This window comes from Cotesia glomerata, linkage group LG4 (genome assembly GCF_020080835.1).
Source record: "Cotesia glomerata isolate CgM1 linkage group LG4, MPM_Cglom_v2.3, whole genome shotgun sequence".
NCBI classification, from domain to species: Eukaryota; Metazoa; Arthropoda; class Insecta; order Hymenoptera; family Braconidae; genus Cotesia; species Cotesia glomerata.
In genome coordinates this window covers 26,310,334-26,329,838 of record NC_058161.1, presented here as the reverse complement: position 1 = coordinate 26,329,838, position 19,505 = coordinate 26,310,334, and the positions used below count along the sequence as shown (strand labels likewise).

Below are 19,505 nucleotides of genomic sequence, written 5' to 3'. Positions count from 1 at the left end.
ATTCACAACCGGAAAAAATAAAATTTCTTTAAGATCAATAGGTAAATTAATATTAGAATAAAATAAATATAAAAGAAATAGTGGTTGGTCACAAAATATCAAATGTAAACAATACTCGTGCATTCAAAAATAGCGACATCAAACGTAATTTACTTGAAACGAGATTTGTTAATAGTTAACAAATCTTCATTTGAATGAAATAAATGAGTCGATTCAATTAAATAAACCAAAACGAAGTAGTATGTGATTCAAAGTAATATTTATTTAAATAAAAGAAATTTGTTAACATTAAATAAATATTTTTGATTCATTTCAAATAAATCTGCGTATTTGAGTCAAACAAACTGTTTTCTCAGTGTACATTATTATCAGCTGTTATTACCTGAGAGTAGAACTTGTAGTATTGACAGAGTTTTAGTTAATTAATATTTGTTATTTATTAGTTAATGTTTATCAATTGAAACACGAATAAATGAATTTGGAATATGATGTGAATAAGTTCAGGTTGTTAGCCTGCCTCGATTCATTTGACATGTTTTTAACAATTGATGTTTGATAATTGAGGTATGTTATGTTTTGTTGTATTCTTAGACTTAGTCATAAATTGAATTTGCGAGTTGAGTTTATACTGTCCAAGTAGTACAATATTATGATAATGTTTTGTAATATAATTATATGAATATTATTGTAAAATATTTTGTATTTAATTGTTCTAGCACCTGAAGAAGTCGGGAAACCGATGAAACGTTGTGAAAATTTAACATAAACATCGAATAAATATTTCCAATAAACTGTGAACATATTATTTTATTAATTAAACATGGATATGAACAACACAATGAATTATAAAATAATATTTTATATTAACGAATTGAACTAGGAAGATGAATCATAGGAAAAGAATCCGGGAATTAACTTACATAAAATAAATCATTGTTTAATCGGTAAATCTTAATAACAATAAATTATTTATTTATAAACGGTATTACTTAAAACTAAATCTACACGGTGAGAAATTTCTGTAGAAATTTACTATGCATACATAATAAGACTGAACCTTAATGACTCAATTCAAAATATTACCATAAAAATTTAAGAATATCATATTGTACCAATCAATATTTACTAGGGACCATAGTAAATTTGACCATGCAACTATTACATAAACATATATAAAAAATTTTCGTAAACTGACAGAACAAAAACTGTTAGTGTGCTTAAAACTTTTCATTATAGTTCCATAGTAAAATTTCTGTTGCTCAGTCGACAATAAAAATTTATAAAAGTTTCACATTTAGTCACGTGTACTCGGTTTAAATTTAAAATTGTGACTATGAAATTTTCAAATGTCCCATAGTAAACGTATGCGCGTCAGTCGCGACGCGCGCTCTTTCATTTTTTCGTGCTGCTTTGTTTTGTCAACATAAGTGTACAGACGCTATCAGTAGTGGTTAACGGTGTTATGAAAATTGCAATAAACATTAAGTTTTAAATAAATATTAGTTTATAAATCCATCAACACATGAATAGTTAATGAAAATTTGTAAGATTCATAAATAATAAAATATTTAATAATTTACCGTGAAAAATTAAAATGAAAACAAACATTTGATGGTTAACCTGCAACCGACACTTCTAATAATAATAAAAAATAATTTAAAAGTTATATATTGTGTTTATAATTATTCATAATAAAATTAACTGCCAAAATAAATCCTACGTTCATTGTTAAAAATGAAAAAAAAAATAAAAAAAACTATATTTTAAAAAAATATTTTTAAAAATTATTGCAAACAAAAAAAATCTTGTTTGGTTTGATATTTTTTTTGATTGCTAAAAACATTTTTTACTCTAAAATTTTTTATTTTTTACAAACGTTTTCTTATTTTTTTTGCTATAGTACATTCGGAAATTTAAATTATTGCATATTTCATTTTACTATGGTACATTTCAATTTCTACCATTTACTATGTCTGATTTCATTTGTTTCGGAAATTACTATGGGCCATTGTAAAATTTTATTCTGAGTCAATAAGGTTCACTAGTAATATGCACCATTGTAATATCTAAAATCCATGCAGAATAAAAAATAATGGAAATTTCTCACCGTGTACTTTCCAAATAACAAATTAAATCCTTTATGGAACAAATATAATAGATTTCAAACAATTAAACCAATATAAACGATAATTTTAGATATTAGCCTTTCAATTTTATTTACGAACGTAATAATGATTAATGTAAGTGTAGTACTGTGATTAGTAATTGCTGGCCATTTCAGGGACCCACACGAGGCTTTCGGGATAGGTACAAGTATTCCCTTAAAATAACCCTTACTCGCCACGGGATCGACCCGATAAATCGATAGTGAATTTAGTTAAACAATAAAAGAATAAATTATCTAAGCCAGGAGACAGCGGTGTGCGGATATTAATCGATCTCAACTTGTGAGTACTCACCAAAAAGGAAACTCAACCCAAGGCACCAAATCCACACTCCTTACAATAGCGGAGGTCCCGCGTGTATACCTCACACCAAGCGGGCCACCGCGTGTCTGCTCAATTTTTGTCACCGTAAACCGTTCGAGGCCTCGTGTTCGACAACAAGGGCCTCTCTAGCCATTTTCCCTAATTCAATGAACTCTTTGCTCGCGATCGATATTGTAGGGCCTCACCCGTGCGAGTAAAGGCTATGATTTATCACTCATAGTAAAATTAGGTACTATATGACAATGATTTACGGCAATGCACACAAATAATAATAATAATAATAAATTATAAATAATTCATTATAAATGTCTGACACATTAATATTTTATAACACATATATCATTATCATAATTGAATTCATTAACAACAATCCACACATAATAATTAAAAAAAGAATTTTGCAATAACTTTTGAACTTGGAAATATTAAGGAGGTATGGTGAAAAATCACTTTTCTTACAATATTCCTCAATTTTTGAATACGCGTACTTCTAAGTGTCCTCTATACGAATAAATTTTTTTTAATAGTCCTTGCGGTGTTAATTTTCGAAATATTAGCAATTAAAAATCGTACATTTAACATGTATTCCCTATCCTGACCGTAGTTAGAGCGAACATTTTATTGAATAACAACCATACTTTTCTTAGGATTTTTTTTAAAAACTGAGAATATTTAATTGAAGTTATAACAAGTATTTTTTTTTTAAAAAAACATAAACAAGCGGTATTAATTTTTTTATAAACAATGTTCAAAGTTTGTTACTTTTAATGATTTTCAAGCGTTCTCTTATGACCTAATAAGTGAGAGATAGTGACTTGGCAACGTTGCACTGGGCGGGAAGTTCAAAATACAGTAGAAGCCCAACAGATTCAAATAACTATAAAAATTTAATGGACATAGGTTAAGCACAAATTTACTGTATAGGAAAAATAAATATGTAAAATAATAAATAGTATAAATCAAGAATATAGCTACAATATTAATACAATAAATATTTATTTATTTAAAAGTACATTTTTCAATAAATATTTTATAAAGGCATTTATTTAAAATAAGTTATTTTTAACTTTAGAAGAACATTAATACTACTAATTATTTTATTCTTTTAGAAACTCTTTCTTTCTTAAAATTATTTTTTGGTTTCTTAACTGAGTTTTTTGGTAATTTTTTTAAAAAGTCTAAGATGTTCTTTATAATATCTTTCTTTTTTGTTATTCTTACTTTGTTATTTACTTTTTCAGTAAACAATTGCACGATAGCTTCATCACCTTCTTGTTTAAATATTTGTTTCAAAGAATCAACTGAAGTATCATTCATAGCTAATTTTTTACACATATTCAACGAAATAATATCTTTCAAATCTGTTAATACTTTTAAATTATGTTTTATTTTATTTGCATCAGATAGTTCTTGCAAATAAACTTCACATTTTTTACAACAAGTGAATAAATTATTTTTTAAATTTAATATTTCCACTGAATTCTGTAAAGTTAGAACGTCATAAGCTGCATCATGGAATGATTGTTGTTCATCATCTGAATTTTTAAAAAATCTTGGCTGAGACTCTAATTTAAATTTACCAGGACCTTTTCTATCACTCAAGACCGATCGAAATATTGCTAAAGTAAAATCTGCCATTCTTTAGCCGCGAAGTCATTATTCATTATTTGCAGTCTCCAACTATACGTAACCTCAAAATTATTTCAAAACATTAAATTTTTCTACAACACATGTCTCAAGGGGCAAACGATTCTAAGCGAGAATGCAACGTAGCCAAGTCAAAAAAAAGACGCAGTGGGATTATTTTTCTACTTCTGCGCATGTGAGAGGAGACGCAAAAGTGTACTGCATCTCAACTACTTCATATTGTAGTTATAATGCTTTACATTTGGGCATATGGGGGGAAATTTTTCCAAAAGTTGAGAACCGTTGTAGGGTAATACCTCCTTAATATGAATGCTATGTCGCCTCAAAATTATGAACAAAATGTGTTCACTAATGTAGCAATTCAAATTTTTTTCACAATAATTCCAGTGTAGAAAACAACCTTTTGAAAAAACCGTACAATTACCTAATATTTTTAAATTTAAAAAAAATTTCCGAATTAAAAATGAAAATTCTGAAAGAAGAATTTTCATATACATTATAATTAAATTTACTAAACAAAAAAAAAAAACTACTGATAATGTTTAATCGAAAATTAAAACATCATTTTAATTAAAAATTTATACTGTTAGAAAATTTTTTAATCTGTCTAGTTTAGTTTAGAATCAGTTTCATTTTCTCAATTAAAAAACTTGTCAACTTGATTTTAGTCAAATTTTTCTAAATTGTTTCTTTGCTTTAAAATTTCTTCTCTTAAATCAAATTAAATTTTTGATCTATGTATAGGTTGAAGTATTCTACGATTTCCAATATATTCAGTATGTACTTGTAGATTCTTTAGATTTTCTGGTTAGAATAATGATTAAAATAAATTTTTACTACCAATCATTTATGAAATGTTTCAATTGTTTCATATAAAAATAAGGCATCCAGAAATTGAAGATGATGTCCCATTTACAAAAATACATCGGACTATGATGCGTTGGCGAGGAACAGCTACACTACCTGAGCTAACAACGTTCATAAATGTACTAGACAACTTACACACCGATAAGTGGGAGTTCTTGAGAAGCTACTCGGTAGGCCCAAACGATCCTCAAATGTTTGAGGTAACAGCCATCGGAGAAAGAGGGCTGCTATTTTATGACTCTAATTTTATACGCGAGTTGACGATTGACGGATTGTATGTAAGTACAACAAAAATCGTACCGGATATCCATGAAGCAAAATATTTGACCTTCGTCATGGCAGCTATGAACGGATATGTAAGTAATTATAGAATCATATGAATTATAAAAATCTAACAGTTTTTCATTTTCTTTTTAATTAAAATACTTTTCTTTGTACAGGCATTCCCAATAATGTGGATTATTTCGACTGAGTACTCAGCTCAAATTGTGAAGAAGATCGTTCTTGAAATCAAGAATATCCTGAATGATGCTGACGCAACTTTCAACGCTATATTTGTTGATAGCTACTACGAACTACAAGACCAAATAAGCGATAATTTTCAGGAAATACAAAAAAAAGTAACATCATTCGATAGCTACTGCAAAGTAAGTATAAAGAAAAACAAATTTGTTATTTTATTCTTTTCAATGACTAGCTACTATATTTATTGAGTTATCCTAAATATAATTTACACATTTTTAAGGTTTTACGTGCAATTGCTTATCGGTTTTTAAATGATGAATAATCAGAGACTAATGAAGTTATTAAAAAGATAATGGACATTATCATTATTACCGCATGAGAAAATTGTGTCTGAATTTGAAAAAATTCGAGAAAATGTATCTGAAAATATTGCGAACGATTTAAGAGAATTTTTCACGCATTATGAAGAAAAATGGATTGGGCATCTAAAACCTGATAACTTCAGTGTATTCCAAGAAATTGACGCCATCAATGATGTTGGTGAAATCTATCAAAGAGTCTTGTTGAATAAATTAGGTAGTCAACGTCCAGATTTTTGGAAGTTTATAGGTACATTTAATCAATGTGTAATTATTCAAATTTTTAACTTTTTCTGAGTGAGGTGTATGTATTTTTTAAAAAATTTTCTTTTTGGGATTCATAAGTGAAAATCTTTCAAAATCATTCAAGGATTGTCGGAAAATTCAGGGATCTCCAAATGTCAGGTTGAATTATACTTCACGTATTAATCACTCAATTAATAACAGGAGCAGCAGCGTAACATCAGGAATTAAAAAATTGTGGCAACTACTACTGGAGGATAGAATTTTTGGTTCATGCCCAGGTTGTATTGAAGGAGTTTTATAATGACATGTTTTTCGATCAATACATTTTACCCGAAGAATTGACGATTGTGAGTATCGACCTTGATGCAGAACGTGAGTATTAATTTTAGTAGAAATGATCTATTAATATTGTTTCTAATATCATAATAGTTTTAGTACAATTGATAATGATTTTTTTAGTCGATCTACTACTTTCACCTCCTCGTCCCTGGCTCTTCGAAAATAATGATTACGACCCTGAAAATGATGATGACGATGATGATGGGATTGAAAGACCTGTTTTGTACAGAAGTTCTTCAGTTCTTGAAGACATGAAACGGATCATAAATGAACTTCAACCACCGGATGAAGATGATGAAGATATTGACGGTATAAATTTACTTGTTAATAAATTTTTTTTTTATTATTTGCCAGTTCATAATTATTTATTTAATTAATTATTATAGTAAATAACGAGTACAACGTCCGGTGCACAAGATGTAAAATTGCGTTGGTAACAGCTGTCAATTTACCCTGCAAACACGTCGAAATGTGTAATAACTGTGCGTCAAGACGCATCAACAATTGCTGTTCAGTGTGCCAAGAGTCCATTACAAGAACTGAGCGAATCTTTCTGCCTACTGACTCAGAAGGTAATTTTTTATTAAAATATTTGTTTTTAATTTTTTATGTCTCACGTCGTAAATTGAAATCTAAATATCAAAGTCGTCACAAATTTTTATATAATAAATTTGTTTTGTTATAGGTAATGGATATAGCTTGAGATGTGAAATTTGTTATTCTAATGTTGCTAATATCATGTGGACAACTTGTAACCATGGACTCTCGTGTAAAACGTGTGCCGTTCAAGTTGCGACACAAGATGGACTTGGATTAACAACAACGTCAAAAATTCGATGCCCTCACTGCAATTTAGAAGTTGAAGGAATGGTAGAATTTAAATTAATGAAGCATACTGAAAATAATTAATACATTACTGTTGTGGCCATTAATCTTTTCGTTTTTTTTTGAAGCATGAATAAATAAATTACTAACAACTTTTTATGAATAATTCTAGTATAAACAATCATTCATAATTCCCGAAAAAGTTTACCATCTTATGATGGTAACAAATTTTTTTTTTTTATTTATTTAATTATTATTATTATTAATTTAATTGTGTATAAAAGACAATAGAGAAGATGAGTTGTTCGAGATTTGCAGTATACGAGCAGCTAGTATTTTAATAATCGTTTTTTAATGCGAGCGAAAATTTCGGTAAGATCCCTGGAAGAAGTTGACAAAAAATTAAATATTATATAGTAATATCTATTTTTTATTCGACAAAATTAGTCATTAATTATAACACAAAAATTTTTAATATTTCTTAAAAAATTTTTATTTCGATATAAAAAAAAAGGATTAACATTTTTCTTCTTGTCGATTACATATGAGGACAAGACATTTCTCAAATAGCAAAAAATGTATTTTGTGTGATATTTAAAATAAAGTATTATAAATTCTTAATTAAGTTTATTCTGATATATCTTGATTATTTTTTATTAAGCAGAAGTACTATTAGTGAATTGATGAGATAAAAATTATACGACCGTTCTTATAACGTACGTTACAAAAATACAAAACTTATAGTCGCGAGAGATTCTTTGAGACCAGTGATTGACAGCGGAGAGGATCAATTCTCGCCAGCGGAGAATATTTTTTTTCAATTAATCAATAACAAAATTAAATTTAACAGCGGAAATAATCTAAATGTTTATTATACTTGAAATAAATTTTTTTATTCAATTTTATTTTTATTTAATTTACGTTTTATTTTTATTCAATTTTATTTTTATTTGATTTACATTTTATTTTCATTCAATTTTATTTTTATTTGAGTCATATACCGAGAAAATAATATTACGAAATTAATTTTTACTTAAATTAAGGGCTGAGAAGTGATCAATTAATAAAATATATTAACAATTTTTATTGGTAAAAACTATAACAATTAAAATAATAATATTAACAATAACAATAATAATAATAATTACAATCGTAAAAATAATTTTTAAAATTTAAATAATTTTTTAAATAACAATCCAGGTATACAAATAGTGAATATAAACTATTATAAGGACATTAAATAAAAATAGTGATTAAAATCTATAAAATAAATAAATAAATACATAAGTAAAATGTAAAATTCATAAAATAGTTATAATTTTTTTTTACAAAGCATAAAATAATCTGGATAAAAAACTATTGTATAATAATTCTATATAAATTCAATCCATTAATTAAATGATGTCATCTGCGAATGTCAAAAGTCTGAAAGTTGAAATGTAGGTCCTTCGATGAAAAAAATAACTACATACTTCTACTGAAAATGAAAAAGTTGTGTTAACTAAAATCCCTGTTAGTTATAAATATATTAAAGTATATGTATGTTAATTGTGAACTTATCTTTCTTCGGGTTTCGTCACCAAATAACTTTTAGCTGCCGGAAGACTCTTGATAAATCATAAACTCCTTGAATGTAATTCTGTAATGACAGAAGTGTTATAAAATTAAACGATCTTAGATTGTCAAAAATTTCAGAACATATTATTAATTTTTACCAACCACTGGACTATAATAACCGCTATATTTCCTGCTTGAAACTTCGGAGTGGCTTCTATGATGATTTTGTATTTCTAGAAAAAAAGAAAAAATTTGTATAAAATTTTCTTAGTCATTTTCGCAGAATTTACAGCTGCGTACATTTTCATACTTTTTTACTTACCATTCAACTCGTAATTAGCTTTATTATTTACGTTGCCTTGTCTGCTTGCATTTTCAGTGTCGATGTTATCCTGACGTTATAATTCTGTAATTTAAAAATATATTAAAAAATGTCTCAATTATCCTATATCTAATTACAGAGTTGAAAAAAATTTTTTTTTTACGTACCACTTAGCTTTTCCACTTAGCTCTGCTATTTTACCGGCGTTGGCTGCTCGTGTTTCTTCCAATATAATATTCCTGTTAATTTTTTCACTTTCTCGGCGTATCAATCTATTAACCAGCTTCTTGATAATCTCTCTATTCAGATCTTTTGCTAGATGCACTTGACACCGGTTCCAATCGTCAGAAAAGCAGGTTTCCATGAATCCAGTGATGGTTCCAACAATCTTTGGCTCATGTAATTTATTTACGTAAGTTTCATTGAAAATTTTTATACCATCGCTGATATTACGTCTCAATGTCTCAGAAATTTCCGGTATTCCGATTTCATTTTCTCTGAAAATGCTAAATTTACAGGAAAGGCAACGATATTTTTTTTGTAGGAAGTTAGTCATCGAATCAAATACAGAGTCCGAAGTCTCCAAGTCACTTGCTGAGTTGTTTCCGTCATTGTCAATGTCTTCTCCCAACAAATTATTAAAAATTAAATCCCAATTTTCATTATTGTCTTGCAGATGTATTTGTGGTGTATCGATGTAATCCGAGTCCTCTTCTGGTCCCTCTGAGTGGTCACTACCACAATTGTTTCTGAAATCTTCAGATATTATTGCCGCAAATAAATCATCAAGTTCAATGATTGCTGGAATGTCTTCTTTCTCGCAGTTTGAGCCTTCAACCCGGAACTTGGCAAAAGTTGTCAGCAATTTCGTTTTGAATGCATTCATGAAGTGTTCAGCTGTTAACTTATGGTTACATCCTTGCAAATTTTTAATTAAACCGAACAAATTTTCTAAGGCGTCTTGCGTAACCAATCGCAAATTAACTTTGTCAAAGTCAGCTTTGTTCAAAAGATAACTACACAGACCCATAGCTGCCTTGATATTATTTTTCAAAGCAGCTGGTGTTGGAGTGTTTATTTTGTCCTTAGTGCCACCGTTCGATCTGAAGTATTTCAAATCATCTATATGTCCCAAAATATCACTCCAATAGCCCCAATGATAAGAAGTTGACGAAACCGGTGCTCGAGATGTCTCAATCTTCCTATCAACTCCAGTGATTTTACTACCGTTCAGCGAGTCGAAAAGTTTATCGAGTTCATCGATAATGATGCCGGTATCATAAGCAGTCGGATATTTTTTAGGATTCGATGAACCGATTGCTTTTAATTTTTCTGCTGTTCTGGAGCTTAATACTTGGCCAGTTAAGTCGACGTTCATTTTGGATGTATTTGTTAAATAAATATGCTCTTCTTTCAGATGAGAATCAGGGTCTGCATAGTGAACTTTGACAATATCCTTCCAATGTCCTCTTCTGTTCTTGAACTCAATGATATTGCCTGGGTATTCACTCCGATGCTTCGACGGATTGTCTTTAGTCCAATTTTCAATAGATCCACTAAAGTTATTTCTTGAGGTTTTGATTAAATGCGATATGTCAAAAAAAATATAAATTCTCAAGGGATGTTCCGGAAGTTGAAAAAAGCTTTTATCCCAACTGTCCGGTGTTTCATCCGCAAGTATTTTAAATGCTGCTTTATTAGTGGAGCCCTGGTCACAGACAGTTGCTACAACTTTAAACCCAGTGTCGTTGACTAATCGGATGATCTTCTTGATCAATGCATATAAAACTGAAGTGCTCATCGGTCCCTTGGTGTAATGAAAAGAAAGAGGTTGTCGACCTTTAAAATTAATTGTCTGTAACATGAAAACGGTTACATGGTCAGCCAACTCAGGTTTGATGTTTTCGCCATCGTTGTGATATCCAATTACAGAGTCATTTCCTTCGTTAAAAATAGCTCGGCGCTTGATTATCGTTTCATCCATTACTATACTACAAAGCAAGTCTTTTGATGTTAAACGCTTCGCTGCTTTGGAAAGAGCTCCAAAAATTACATCATTGATTCCAGGTTTCAATGAAATTTTTGAGAACGCTCGTTTAAGCGTACTTTCACTTGGAAGTTGCATGTAATCAATGAAGTAACGATAGCATTTTGGCGAACGCTTATAAATGCCAATCGCAAACAAAATCTCCTGATTAGTATAACGTTCACCTCCTTTTTTCCGATTACCGTTACGTTCATTTACATCCGACAACATTTGAAGCCCAGGGCTTTTTTTAAAGTTACACGCACTTTCTTCACTTTTAAGCTGCTGGCGTAGCTTTTCACACTTCTCAGTTTCAAGCTGGAGCTGTAATTCAAGTTGTTTCCGGTCCGTTCTGTCTTGAATTAAGGCTTTTGCCAATTTTTCAATTTCAGACGTAATTATTACGTCCTTTCCAAGTTCAATTTCCACAACTTTCTTGACCGTATTATACGTAGTTGCAACTAAAAACAAACAGTCAATATTAAAAAAGGGAGTCCGAAAATATCAATTAAATAAAAATAACAATATAAACCCAGCCCACCATTGTTTAAGTACATCTTAAATCTATAACACAGTTTAAACAATATTTGAACTCTGAAATCGCGAAATGATAATGCGAGGGGTTAAAAAATAATACGCACATCATTGCGTGCGCGGCTCCCCCCTACTGTAGAAATATATTTTTTTTAATAAAAAAATTCATCTGTTTTATAAATATATATATTTTTATAAAATTTAAGGTAAAAGTCCCAGTATTGAGTCAAGTCACCAGTACCTGCTCACTCCATGTATTTGTATATCTATATTCACAAAGATAGACATAAAAATATATGAAGTGAGCAGGTACTGGCACCTGAGCAGTTACTGGGGTTCTTGCCTTATATCTATTATATACATATATATTTGTTCTTACAAATATTTTGTTATAATAAATAAATTATTAAAATACTTTGCGCTACCGGTATCCTGTCGTGTATAAAAAGTATACACAAGACTGGATGTAGTGTCTCAGCTGAAAGAAAAACTGCAGTTGATAATATTGAAGTAAGAATTACTCGGGGGCTGTGCATAAATGCAATTTTTAATGATCAATATTAAAGTACATAAATAATTAAGTTCTTTATTTATAAAATTTAACAATTTATTATTAAAAAACAAATAAAGGCAAATGATAGTAAAAAATCCTATTGTAAAATAAAAATAATTAATTGAGGGAGAGAAGACAAGAAAAAAAGTTTATAATTTAAACCAAAGTAAAGTAAACAATCACAAAAGTTAGAGGTTATAAAACTTAAATAAAGAATATAAGCAAAAAGGCTTAGAAAAAATAAATGTTGAATTAGAGAAATAGGCGTAAATAGTTATTAGATTTTATATATTGCTGATTAATTATCATTAATCAAGAATAAACGCTTCTAATCACAAAAATTCGAGATAACCAAAATTAACGCATATGATCGCAGTAATTGTGGCTACAAGAATGGCGGATAATATTTTTCCGGTTCATCTTTCGGATATTATTATTATTATTGTCAGTGCTACCACATTTGAGGAATCAATAATGGTGAAATTTCATTTTCTACAGTTGCAACTCTCTTTTCCTTCGGAGACAAAATTGGGCATGGTGGGGGCCCAGAGTGAACAGCCCCTGGGCTGCACTGATTGAAACAGTAACATGGGAAAAGCACAGAGAAAACCCGTGTTAGTACAGTCGGAGCTGGGCTAAGTCTACAGTGGTTGATAAGAAACTCTTCTTTATCGACCACTGGAGCATTAGGCCCCTCTCCTAGTGTGCAGAGATCCCTCACGCTAGCCAACGTCGACTAGAGTAGTCATTCATCCAAGTTACTAAACACACTCAATGTTGCTTAACTGGGTGATCGCCCAAGTCAGACGTGTGCTGCCCAGCTATCTCTGGCACTTTAATTGTAGTTCCAATGTATATTTTGTACTTTATTTTATGAATGTAATTAATGATTGACGGAGAAAAATTTATAAATTAATAATTTTTTGAATTAATGAAAAATGTTTTTTGCTTCTCCTGAAAAATTTAGTATTTTTGACTTATGGGGTTTCTCAAATAAACGATTCAAATACTTACAAGAAGAAAATAAAAAGTTTGGAAAATCCAAATGTGCATGCTTTAATCGCACATGTTAATTGTAAATTTTTCAAAGTAGATAAAATATCAATCACAGAAAGAAAAAAACAAAAAACAATACTCTGCTAGATTACAGAATAATAAATTTTCCACGGATAAAATGAAAATTTTGCTAACGTCATCTAGCACGCACCGATAGGAAAAGCAGGTCTTCACTAACTCAGTTTGGATATTTTTTTATATATGCCAGTCTGAGATGTAAATTTTTTTAGCTTCAACAATGCACATTTTTATTATTTTATAATCAAACGAATAATAAAGTAAAGTACCCAGTAGTTGAACAGGTATTAAAGTAAAACGTATTTGACCCTACTTTCAATACATAAAGATTTAATTATTAGTTAAAATTAGTGACTTTCATGAAAATATAAACAATTTTGTATTCCCTGATTAAAAAAAGGAATTTGATAGAATTCAAAAGAATTAAAATGTATGACCCAGATTTTACTTTTTGTATTTGAGTATTTTAGTTTATTTTTTATTAATTACTTAAAAATTAATAGAAACAATTATTGTTATTAGTGCGGCGATTATTATTTAATTATTGTATTTATTTAGTTAATAATTTTATATTATTGTTACCGAAGGTATGATTAAAATTAAGAAATTAAGCGTGTGAGAAATTATTACGAAGCCGAGCGAATTAATTGTAAAAGGAATTAAAAGACTGGGAAAATTATTCTAAGTTCCGAACAAGATTTAGTATGGGAAAGCGAGGAATGGATATAGAATGAAAGAAATGACGATTATTATTTTGTAAGAAATAATTTAGGTAAGCGAAGATTTTATAAGTCCCGAGGACAATTTAGTATGGAAAATCAATGAATGGATATATAATGAAAGAAATTGCGATTAAAATAATAAAGAATTGTGAATTTGACGAAACGAATGCATAGAAAATGAAGGAAATTACGATTAAAATAATAAAGAATTGAGTTTCGAAATAAAAATAAAAACTTAGAATTTGGTGAGATGAATGGACAGAAAATGAAGGAAATTACGATTAAAATAATAAATAATTATTATTGAATGCTAGTTCGAGGACACCGGACAGGTGTCTAAAACGACCATTCCGGTTCGTTACAAGAGAGTTGGGGGAAAAATGATAAACGCCAAAATTTGGCTCGATAAGTAAGCAATTCTTTCTCGAGAGAATTACTCGGGCGAATATTCTTCACCAGGTAATTCTAGAGGATGATACTCTACCTGGAGTCTGACCAAGGCCCAGGTAAGTATCATGAACCGACCGGATGAAAGTGCTACTCCCCGTGCCGAAGCCTTCAGCTGAGGTACGGTAGGTGATCATAAGCCGTGTAGGTGGGAGCGAGAAGGATACTCTCCACTTGCTCTCGGGGTAAAGTTTAGGACCCCCCAGGGATGACGGCTAGTCGCCCTGAGGGGGTAAGGGGGTGTTACTGGGAAACTAGTTAGTATTTTGTAGACCGCGTTTTTTTTTAGTTTCAACCGTGAATACCGTCGTGTATGTTTGAATAGAAAGTTTCTATTGTATTAGTGTATATTGCTTATATTGTTTCTTGATTTTGAACCGCGTTAATGATTTTGAACCGCGAATATGTGTGAAAAGAGTGTTCTAATGTATTGTTTATATTGTTTAATTTGATTATATTGTTTATATCGTTTATTAACATGATCAGGCCAATAAAGAGGTTTTCTTTTTCTTTGATTTATTTAAAATGAAGTGTTTTGTTTATATTTTGTTATTGATAATGTGATCCCCGTTTATGACCCTGGACTCCGGCAAGCAAATTTCGAGCCGGGGACAAATAAATTATTTATTTATATAATTTTGGAAGACGTGGACGTTACAAATGTTAATACTTTCGAATTCTGCTGAATACTGCAAATCCTGTTTCAAAAATCACGATTAATCATATTAAATACTTTTTAATACTAAAATAATCGAAAGGAGTAGTAGAATAAAACAGAATTAAACTAGTATTTAAAATTTTTAATTCTGTTAAATACTTATTAATTCTAAAATAATATCTAAATTCGAATATTTTTTCAGAATATAAAAGAATTCAACTAGTATTTGAAATTTATTATTCTACTAAATACTATTTAATCCTAAAATGATGCCTTCATTTTATTATCTTTTTAGAATATGAAAAAATTCAACTAGCATATGAAATTTATAATTCTACTGAATACTTTTTAATCCTAAAATAATGTATTAATTTGATTGTTTTTTTAGAATTTAAAAGGATTCAACTAGTATTTAAAATTTCTGTTTCTATTGAATACTTTTTAATCCTGAAATAATGTATTCATTTGATTATCTTTTTAGGATATGAAAGAATTCAACCAGTATTTAAAATTTCTGATTCCACTAAATACTTTTCAATCCTGAAATAATGACTTCATTTTATTATCTTTTTAAGATATAAAAGAATTGACCAGTATTTAAAATTTCTGATTCCATTGAATGCTTTTTAATCCTGAAATAATGTCTTCATTTTATTATCTTTTTGGGATATGAAAGAATTCAACCAGTATTTAAAATTTCTGATTCTACTAAATACTTTTTAATCCTGAAATAATGACTTCATTTTATTATCTTTTTAAGATATGAAAGAATTTAACCAGTATTTGAAATTTCGGTTTCTACTGAATACTTTTTAACTTCCCGCTAAGAAAATTAGAAATATCCAGAAGTTGGAAAGTTATTGGTTTTACCCCGTATTTCAAAAATCGAGTTTTTAGAGGATGTTAACGTTTTGATGTCCTAGGAAGCTTCCCCGAATGTTTCCGCGACAATGTCTGTATGTCTGTTGTGTGTGTATGTGTGTATGTGTGTGTGTGGCCTCTTATATTTTCTGAACGGCTTGACCGATTTCATCGCGGTTGGCACCATTCGAAAGGGCTTGGCCAAACTTAGATTTTGAATATAGTTTGGGCTGATTTAAACTGGTGGATTTTGAAAAATCTCAAAAAAACTACAAAAAAAAATTTTTTTTAAATGTGGTTTTTTTAGAATAATTTCTAAACGGCTTTACCGATTGATTCCAAAATCTAATCAGCTATTAACATCAAAAAACCAAGTTGATCGCCGCTAGCTCAGTCAAAATCAGTTGATTCGTTCGTGAGTTAGTGTTACCAGCTCCTACAGTGTTACCAGCTCCTACAACTTAAATAAACCGGTCAGGAAAATACGGCAAAGCCTCGGATAGGTGACGCTCCCACGTTCGGTGGTCACCAAACTCTTTCGACCGTTCGACGGAGCGCCAGAGTAGCCAACCGCGTTTCTCCGAACGAGCTGCTATCTGACGCTCCCGTCCATCGCCGGCCCGCGAATTCGGCATCGCGATCGCGTTCGTGTAAGCTCGCGGAACCATTACGTATAGAACAGCTAATGCCTCTAGCTACGCGACCCTGTTTGGTTAAACTCACGCGATTGAACCTAGAAGAGGTAAATCCAAGTAGAAGGGGGGTTTCCGAATTTTACTCGCGAAGCATCGACCGGCGAAGATGCCTAGGGACGACTAAAAACACCCTCAGAGGGTCCGCGAACTCGGCAAACTTAGATGGGCTCGCGCCGGGCGTTAGGTCGAATCGAAAGTCTCCGCACGCGACCCGGGGAATGGGGGTTGAAGGTCTTCGAGTTTTGCAGGCGAATTTGCGGAACGACAAAGCTGGGACTCTGGAGGCGAGTCAGTTGTGGGAGGAAAAACGTATTGATGTTCTCCTTCTACAAGAGCCATACGCAGCACATAGTAATAATAGTTTCAAAATACCTGGATTCGGTTGCGGCATACAAGTTGCTGCCGAAACCAGGTCTAGGCCATATGCGGCCATTTGCTTAACAAATCCTAAATACCAGTTGCTGGTTTTATCACAACTTAGTACAACCCACTGCGTATGCGCTCAGATCATGGGACCTGACACATCGTTCTTCGTAGTCTCGGCATACTTCCAGTACAAAGACGAAATAGACATGCATTTAAAGCACTTAGAGAAAGTGGTCCGAGCACTGAGAGGGAAACGGGTATTAATATCAATGGACGCGAACGCGAAATCCGAGAGATGGGGATCCGAGACTGACGACGCGCGTGGCGAAAAGTTAGAGCATTCTTAGCTGGTCCATTAAGAGAAGTTGGGTGCAGAATACTGACCACTACCCAATCGAGATCACTCTAGGAGCTAAATCGGGGGAGAAGGATGGCGCACAGGCAGACCCCAAGAGGTTCAACTTAACGTTGGCCAATTGGGAAAAGTTTGACGAAATCCTTTTCTTGTGTGCGTGCACAAACCTTGATGGCCTTGGAGTGGAATCGGTTGAGGACGTGGAAAGGTATGCTTCTGCACTTGGCAAATCGATCTTAGAAGCTTGCGAAGCCGCGATTCCGCGTAGGAAAACCCATGTAAAATCATACCCATGGTGGACCAGGAAATTAACACGCGCGAAGAAGCTGGTGAACAAAGCCAGACGGGTATATCAAAGGGAAAGGGACGATTTAGTTAAAAATACCCTAAGCGTCAAATACAGAACACTACGGAAACAATACTCGACAGACATAAAGCGGACGAGAGAAAGCAGCTGGCGGGACTTCGTTACGAAGAAAGGTAATCAAGAAAAGTGGGGTCCTATTTACAGAACCTGCGCAGAGTCAAAAGTGCAATGCGCACGCTAAATCGTAACGGAGCATCCACGGAAAACTTTAAGGAAACAGCCAGGTGTTTTCTCGAGACGCATATTGTAGACGATGACCAGGACAACGAAACCCCCGGTCAGGAAAAGATTAGAGCCAACACAATTTTACTACCTGACACCGCGGACGCCGAACCGTTCACCCCGCGCGAATTGGACAAGGTCTTAAAAACACTGAAAAACAAGAAGGCCCCGGGGCCGGACTTGATAGAAAACGAGGTAGTTAAACGCGCAGGGGTTATCCTTCGTGAACAGTTTTTAGAGCTATATAATGCTTGCCTGGCGCTAGGAGCATTCCCAAAAGAGTGGAAGAAGGGGGCAATCATAATGTTAGTTAAAAGCACCGACAAAAACGCAAATGACCCTAAATCTTACCGGCCAATTTGCCTCCTTTCGGGTTTAGGTAAGGTGTTCGAGAAGCTCATAAAAGAGCGACTTACCACCACAGTCTTAGCGGAGGGGAACATTTCGAGCCGACAGTTTGGCTTTACAGCCAAAAAGTCGACGGAAGATGCAATTGTGGAGATGCGCCGATTGGTAGACTCTTCAGAGAAGAGACTGGTGGTCGGACTTCTCTTCGATATCTTTGGCGCTTTTGACAACGTGTGGTGGCCGTTAGTACTCGAGGGCCTCAAGGCCAGAGGCTGCCCTAGCAACATTTACGCGGTAATTCGGAATTACTTTGAGGACAGATCGGTCGCGCTGTCATGGGGTTTTGGTAGCGAGTCGAAAACGCCAACGCGAGGGTGCCCGCAAGGATCAGTGCTAGGACCATTATTTTGGAACATCATGTTCGACGATCTCCTTAAGAGACTCGAACTGACAGAACACGGGAATAAATTTGTTGCGTTTGCTGACGATTTGCTCGTCCTAGTAGAAGGCTCTTCGAGAAAAGAAATAGAGCATAATAGTCAAATAGTAGTAGATAATATACTGGAATGGTGCTGTTCCGCAAAGCTCGGGCTGTCGAAGTCGAAGACTGAAGCCATCTTCCTCAAGAACGAATTTGTACATCGCGGTCCACGTAAGGACAAAAAGAGCCCGTACCCCTATGAAGCAAAAGGACGACAGAGAAAGCCCAAATACGATAACAAACCGCCAAAAATAATGATAGGAGACTCCAAAGTCAAATTCAAATCGAGCGTTAGATACTTAGGGGTACACTTCGACGAGGGCCTCAAAGTGAAAAATCACATTAAAACAAGGCGCGCGAAACTAAGTAGGGTATTCGGGCGCATGCGGCGTATTGCGCGGGCAGAATGGGGATTGCGATACCCAGCTATGTCCACCATATACAAGGGTTTCTTTATGCCTGTCGTCACATATGCGGCGGCAGCTTGGAGTGACCGTTGCGATAGGGAGGACTGGAGACATCTTCGAGCACTTCAGCGTCAAGCGCTAATAACAACAACTACTGCCTACAGGACAGTTTCGCTTGAGGGGATTTGCGTAGTCGCGGGGGCAGTGCCCATTCAGCTCGTAATAGACGAACGGTGCGCGCGATACAGCCTCCGTATCGGCAAACAGGCTACC

The 19,505-nt window shown here is 32.6% G+C and overlaps 3 protein-coding genes and 1 long non-coding RNA gene across 4 annotated transcripts; 3 read left to right on the top strand and 1 right to left on the bottom strand.

Moving 5' to 3' along the window:
* Positions 1–366: 366 nt before the first annotated feature.
* On the top strand, positions 367–798 carry LOC123262528. Its single transcript, XR_006508964.1, has 2 exons — positions 367–564; positions 717–798. It is a non-coding gene; the product is annotated as an uncharacterized LOC123262528 (long non-coding RNA).
* Positions 799–5,025: 4,227 nt separating this feature from the next.
* Positions 5,026–5,790, top strand: LOC123264027. Its single transcript, XM_044727071.1, has 3 exons — positions 5,026–5,359; positions 5,444–5,650; positions 5,749–5,790. Exons 1-3 carry the CDS (start codon positions 5,069–5,071, stop codon positions 5,788–5,790), a joined length of 540 nt encoding a protein of 179 aa, XP_044583006.1. The 5' UTR covers positions 5,026–5,068.
* On the top strand, positions 5,755–7,361 carry LOC123262485 (E3 ubiquitin-protein ligase mind-bomb-like). The gene is made up of 5 exons (XM_044724726.1): positions 5,755–6,077; positions 6,173–6,445; positions 6,533–6,721; positions 6,799–6,984; positions 7,098–7,361. Exons 2-5 carry the CDS (start codon positions 6,379–6,381, stop codon positions 7,319–7,321), a joined length of 666 nt encoding a protein of 221 aa, XP_044580661.1. The 5' UTR covers positions 5,755–6,077; positions 6,173–6,378; the 3' UTR covers positions 7,322–7,361.
* A 1,270-nt stretch (positions 7,362–8,631) lies between these two features.
* On the bottom strand, positions 8,632–16,659 carry LOC123264026. Its single transcript, XM_044727070.1, has 5 exons — positions 16,563–16,659; positions 9,284–11,603; positions 9,117–9,200; positions 8,957–9,027; positions 8,632–8,876 (listed from the first exon to the last, which is right to left on the bottom strand). Coding segments are annotated over exons 1-3 (2,418 nt in total). The 3' UTR covers positions 8,632–8,876; positions 8,957–9,027; positions 9,117–9,199.
* Between the last annotated feature and the right edge of the window lie 2,846 nt (positions 16,660–19,505).

Coding starts and splice junctions, on each gene's coding strand:
- LOC123262485 (XM_044724726.1), top strand. CDS start 6,379: ATGTTTTTCGATCAATACATTTTACCCGAAGAATTGACGATTGTGAGT. Junction 6,446..6,532: donor TATCGACCTTGATGCAGAAC/GTGAGTATTAAT, acceptor TGATTTTTTTAG/TCGATCTACTACTTTCACCT. Junction 6,985..7,097: donor TCTGCCTACTGACTCAGAAG/GTAATTTTTTAT, acceptor GTTTTGTTATAG/GTAATGGATATAGCTTGAGA.
- LOC123264026 (XM_044727070.1), bottom strand. CDS start 16,659: ATGGTTCCGCGAGCTTACACGAACGCGATCGCGATGCCGAATTCGCGG. Junction 11,604..16,562: donor AGCTCGTTCGGAGAAACGCG/GTTGGCTACTCT, acceptor GTTTGTTTTTAG/TTGCAACTACGTATAATACG.
- LOC123264027 (XM_044727071.1), top strand. CDS start 5,069: ATGATGCGTTGGCGAGGAACAGCTACACTACCTGAGCTAACAACGTTC. Junction 5,360..5,443: donor TGGCAGCTATGAACGGATAT/GTAAGTAATTAT, acceptor TTCTTTGTACAG/GCATTCCCAATAATGTGGAT. Junction 5,651..5,748: donor CATTCGATAGCTACTGCAAA/GTAAGTATAAAG, acceptor CACATTTTTAAG/GTTTTACGTGCAATTGCTTA.